Source organism: Triticum aestivum, chromosome 1D (assembly GCF_018294505.1).
Source record: "Triticum aestivum cultivar Chinese Spring chromosome 1D, IWGSC CS RefSeq v2.1, whole genome shotgun sequence".
Lineage (NCBI taxonomy): Eukaryota > Viridiplantae > Streptophyta > Magnoliopsida > Poales > Poaceae > Triticum > Triticum aestivum.
Genome location: NC_057796.1, coordinates 311,822,039 through 311,826,238, shown reverse-complemented (window position 1 = coordinate 311,826,238; position 4,200 = coordinate 311,822,039). Strand labels below are relative to the sequence as shown.

Below are 4,200 nucleotides of genomic sequence, written 5' to 3'. Positions count from 1 at the left end.
CCTCCGCACGGCGGTGACATGCCGCCGGCGATCGACTCCGCGGCCGGCCTCGCGGCGGCCGTCCTCGCCGCGTCCACGCCGCGGGCCGCGGCGGCGGCCGTCTCGTCGGTCGCGGACTTCCTCCGCCGCCACCATTCCGGCGCGGACCAGCCGCGCGCCTTCTTCGCCGACGCGCTCCCGGCCCTCCTCTTCCGCCTGTTCGTCTCCAGCTCCCCCGCCTCGCCGTGCTTCCTCGACCTCGCCGCTGGCGACGCCGCCCTCGCCGACCTCATCGCGTCGCTCCTCGCCCCCTCCGGGCCGCTCCTCGTCGCCATCTCCGCCGCGGATCGCCACTCCCTCGCTCGCTTCACGTTCCCACGCGAGCGCCTCCCCGATTGGCTCGGTTTCGCGCTATCGTCCACCGCGGCCTCCTCCGATAAGGTGATCTCGCCGCTCCTTGCCGGCCGCGTCGGCTCCAAGCTTCATCTCTCGGTGTTCGAGTACTACCTTTTCTGGTTCGCGTACTACCCCATCTCCGCCGCCACGGCCAAGGCTGCCGCCGGCGCCTCGAAAGGATCGACCCCCACTTCGAAACCCTCGCTTAAGCCACGCGTTCTCCTCGAGAGTTTGGTGTCCACCCTCGCATCCACGGCCGGCCGCAATCCCGATCGGAAGCCCGATAGATCGCTATACCTGAAGCTTCTGTACGCCTACCTTAAGGAGTTCGTGCCCAGCGACTGCGCCCCGCCCCGCGGTGGTTTCGGCACATTGCTGCATCGGAATGTCAGAGATGGTGTGGACGCTGCTGGATCCTTCAGGCGAGCCGAGTTCTTCGTGCACACACTCGTACAGTTCTGGCTTGTTGGGGACGATTTCTCGCCGCTGCCTGTTCGGACTTGCCGTTCCTATGGGTTGCCTTTACTGTCACTTCTGTCTCGTTCAAATCCTACACTGTCCGAGAGACTGCCAGCTCCAGGACTTGGCGATGCAGTGAAGCTGTTGGTGATGTATTTGAACAGGAGCAGTGTCTGCAAACTCGCTGATGCAGGCAATGTGTTTGATGGAATGCTCTTAAGGAAGGAGTCATGTGACAGTCCCGCTGGCTACTGGAATCCATTGATGCAGAGACCATTGTATCGGTTTGTGCTAAGGACGTTCATGTTCTGCTCCAGGGATGCAGATATCAAGAACATTGTTCTGGTTTTTTCTGCATGGATGGTCTATATGGAACCATGGAAGGCTCAGCAGGATGACTTGAATGAGTACGATCTGCCACCTCCTGGTGGGAGAAATGTGAATTGCGTTAGTGATGGAAAGATGCAAAGGTGTGATGTAGGGTACTCTCCAGCATGGCAGGGCTTCGTGCTGTCCAACTATTTGTTCTATAGTTCACTGGTAGTCCATTTCTTGGGGTTTGCTCATAAGTTTATTCATTCTGATGTCGCTTCAGTGCTGCAAATGGTATCAAAGGTTAGTACAGACTTATTGGGTCATATTTTCCAGAAGTATGCCCAACTTTGAATCACATCGGTGTAATATTGCATTTCTTAGACATCATGGATGTTACTATTACCCGGACAGGTCTGAATTTTGCTAAATGTGCTAAACTGCTATTCAGGAGTTTCAATAAAACTAAGCCTTTTAGTACTTGATATTTTATGAGCTAATGTCCATTTGCTGTTTTGCTGCTGTTTTGACTGTTCAGGTATTGGAAGTTTTGGGTTCCTCGGAATTGTTGGGGCTTATCTACAAAGTTGATGCTGCTTATCATTCTAGAGTTTCTGATTCCCAGTCATGTTGTTTGGATGATGTGCTCAAGTATGTGCCAACTATCCGTGAGCAGCTACAGGTAGGAAGTTGGATACATGAGATTATCATTGACTGTTTCCTTTGGAATGCAAGCACCTATTTTTGGGATTTTAGTGCACTCTGTGACTGGATTTTATGTAAATCTACAGAAGTACAATGGTACTAATAATGCTGAGAAGTGTTTCTAATTCTAATCTAACTTTGATATGCATGTATGGTTTCAGGACTGGGAGGATGGGTTGTCAAAACATAGCACTGATGGGTCTTTCTTGCATATGGCGAAGAACTCTAGCCTAAGGCTTTTCAGTTTCGATGATGACGGGGCCTACAACTTGCTTCAGGTCCATATATTAGTACGCAATTATAATTAATAGAATAGTAGTCTATAATTATGCTTACTTACACCAAGGTCTGTTTCTATAACCATAAGCAGTTTTTGAAGCTGAAAACTCTCCACATGTTGAACCAAAGATTGTTAGTGATCACCTACTGATTTGGCAAACAACATTACTGGCTCTGTTATTCTATAGTTGATTATTAATTCTGCTCCTGTCATTACACATTTCCCTGAATACTAACTTATTGTTATATTCCATTTTGTCCAGTTACTGTTGCTAAGGGCTGAGACCGAGATTCAACATTTACCAGGTGATGCTATGCAAACTCGCCATACTTTGGATGTAATCAAATCTAATATGAGAAAGGTATTCTACAAGCATGTGGAAAGCTTCCAGGCGAAGAATCTTCCAGAGGGAGAACACAAGCAGCATCATGGACGTGGTGATCTATTCGTACCTAAGCATCCAAGTCCAGGGAAAAACAAACTGGCTGATATGAAATATAGCGGTGACCGGATGTTGAGGCCCATCTCAGACACTGAAGTGGCCTGGCTTGCAAGGCTGCTGATATGTTTTTCAGCTTGGCTTAACGAAACCCTTCGACTTGTACATGCTGATGCAGATGCTGTCCCGACAGGCCCAACCATCATTAAGATCGATCAAAATGAACCAAGCAGAGTTGGAGGCCCAAAGGATGCTGCCAGAATGGTGCTTGTCGGTGTCTTTACGTTGCTCACTGTGGCGGCACAATGGATCCTGCAGTTCATGAGGAACCACAAGATTAGGATCAATCTCAGAATTCTTGCATCCAAAAAGCTCCTTGCAGTTGCTGCTATGCTGTGCATGGTGTACGGTATAGCAAAGAATATGTTGTCTTGAGCTTGGCATCTCATCCTGCCGCTGCTGCTGTGCGAGTAATTGCTCAAACCTCCAAATTTGCCTTGAGTAGAGGTGTTACATATGCTGTACAGTAAATCATACGAGAAAAAAACTGAAGGAAATTTCGGCAGCTCTTCGAAACTTGTTTGCTATTTTGTGCATATCATCGAGGTCCTACTGGAAGGTGTGCGTGAGTGGTTTCTTCATGCGCTCCTGTAGTACAAATTTCTGCCAGACATAACTTTGGTGCAAGGAAAGTTTTGGGTTACAGTGTAACTGAAACATTCCTGGAATCTGGATATCGCATTTTCAGAGATATTGTAATGTCCTACTATGATCTGTCAATTGTTTTTCTAGCAGAGAAGTTGACGTACATCATCTGGTTCCTTTCCTAAGTGGCAATGTCCTCTGTTTTTTTTCCTGATAAGGATGCTCTGTGCTGTTTTTTCCCTGGTGAGGGTGCTCTGTGCTATTGCAGGCTGGAGAATGTTTCACGCTTGCTGGTGAAAGACTGACTACCCTAGGAGTGTTCCATATATGCATGGCTGGAATCCAGCTTCCGTTCTCGTGTCAGGCTAAATCAAAATAGGTATGACTCTTAGTCTATGCCACTCTTTTTTTCTTTTGGTAAAATAGTTCTTGAAACCACTTAAATTTTCAACTGCAAGGTATTCTCATTTTGTTTTTAACGCAGTGAATGGTTCGAGTAGTTAAATTGCTTGAACTTTTGCAGCCTTCTAGATTTACACAGGGGAATGGTTTTACTTACTGCTAGTAGTTAACACCTGTAGCCCTGGATACACTCAACGTAAAAGAACACTCATCCTGCACATCCTGTAGCCGTATGTGCATAGGATATCTGCTCCATCTGGGCCTGCATTTAGAATGTGCAACTCGATGTACTATAGCATATTATGGAAATGCTTTTTTTAGTTGAGGCCGCACCAAAATATTCATTTGGTGTTTGGTGAAGGATGTTTTTCAGTTGCAACAGAATATTCATTTTGTCTCCATGGGCGGCGATCGCCTTTACAGGCTATGCCGATAGATTTGAACGGCATAAACAAAAGCTGACCAAAAACAAAAATCGATTTGCCAATAGAGAAGGCGCACCTACCCCTTCTCTAACTGTGCTAGGATCGATGTTGATATCTTCATCATTCAATTAACAATTCCTTAGGTTAGGTGCTGCATT

The 4,200-nt window shown here is 47.4% G+C and overlaps 1 protein-coding gene across 1 annotated transcript; it reads left to right on the top strand.

Annotated features, from left to right (window-relative positions):
- Positions 1–6: 6 nt before the first annotated feature.
- LOC123181689 (uncharacterized) lies at positions 7–3,419 on the top strand. Its single transcript, XM_044594009.1, has 4 exons — positions 7–1,449; positions 1,685–1,828; positions 2,013–2,129; positions 2,394–3,419. Exons 1-4 carry the CDS (start codon positions 19–21, stop codon positions 3,003–3,005), a joined length of 2,304 nt encoding a protein of 767 aa, XP_044449944.1. The 5' UTR covers positions 7–18; the 3' UTR covers positions 3,006–3,419.
- The last annotated feature ends 781 nt before the right edge of the window (positions 3,420–4,200 follow it).

Bases quoted from the DNA above. Each gene is read 5' to 3' on its own strand.
- LOC123181689 (XM_044594009.1), top strand. From the start codon at position 19: ATGCCGCCGGCGATCGACTCCGCGGCCGGCCTCGCGGCGGCCGTCCTC. The intron at 1,450-1,684 runs GTTAGTACAGAC...TTGACTGTTCAG, and splicing joins TGCTGCAAATGGTATCAAAG to GTATTGGAAGTTTTGGGTTC. The intron at 2,130-2,393 runs GTCCATATATTA...CATTTTGTCCAG, and splicing joins GGGCCTACAACTTGCTTCAG to TTACTGTTGCTAAGGGCTGA.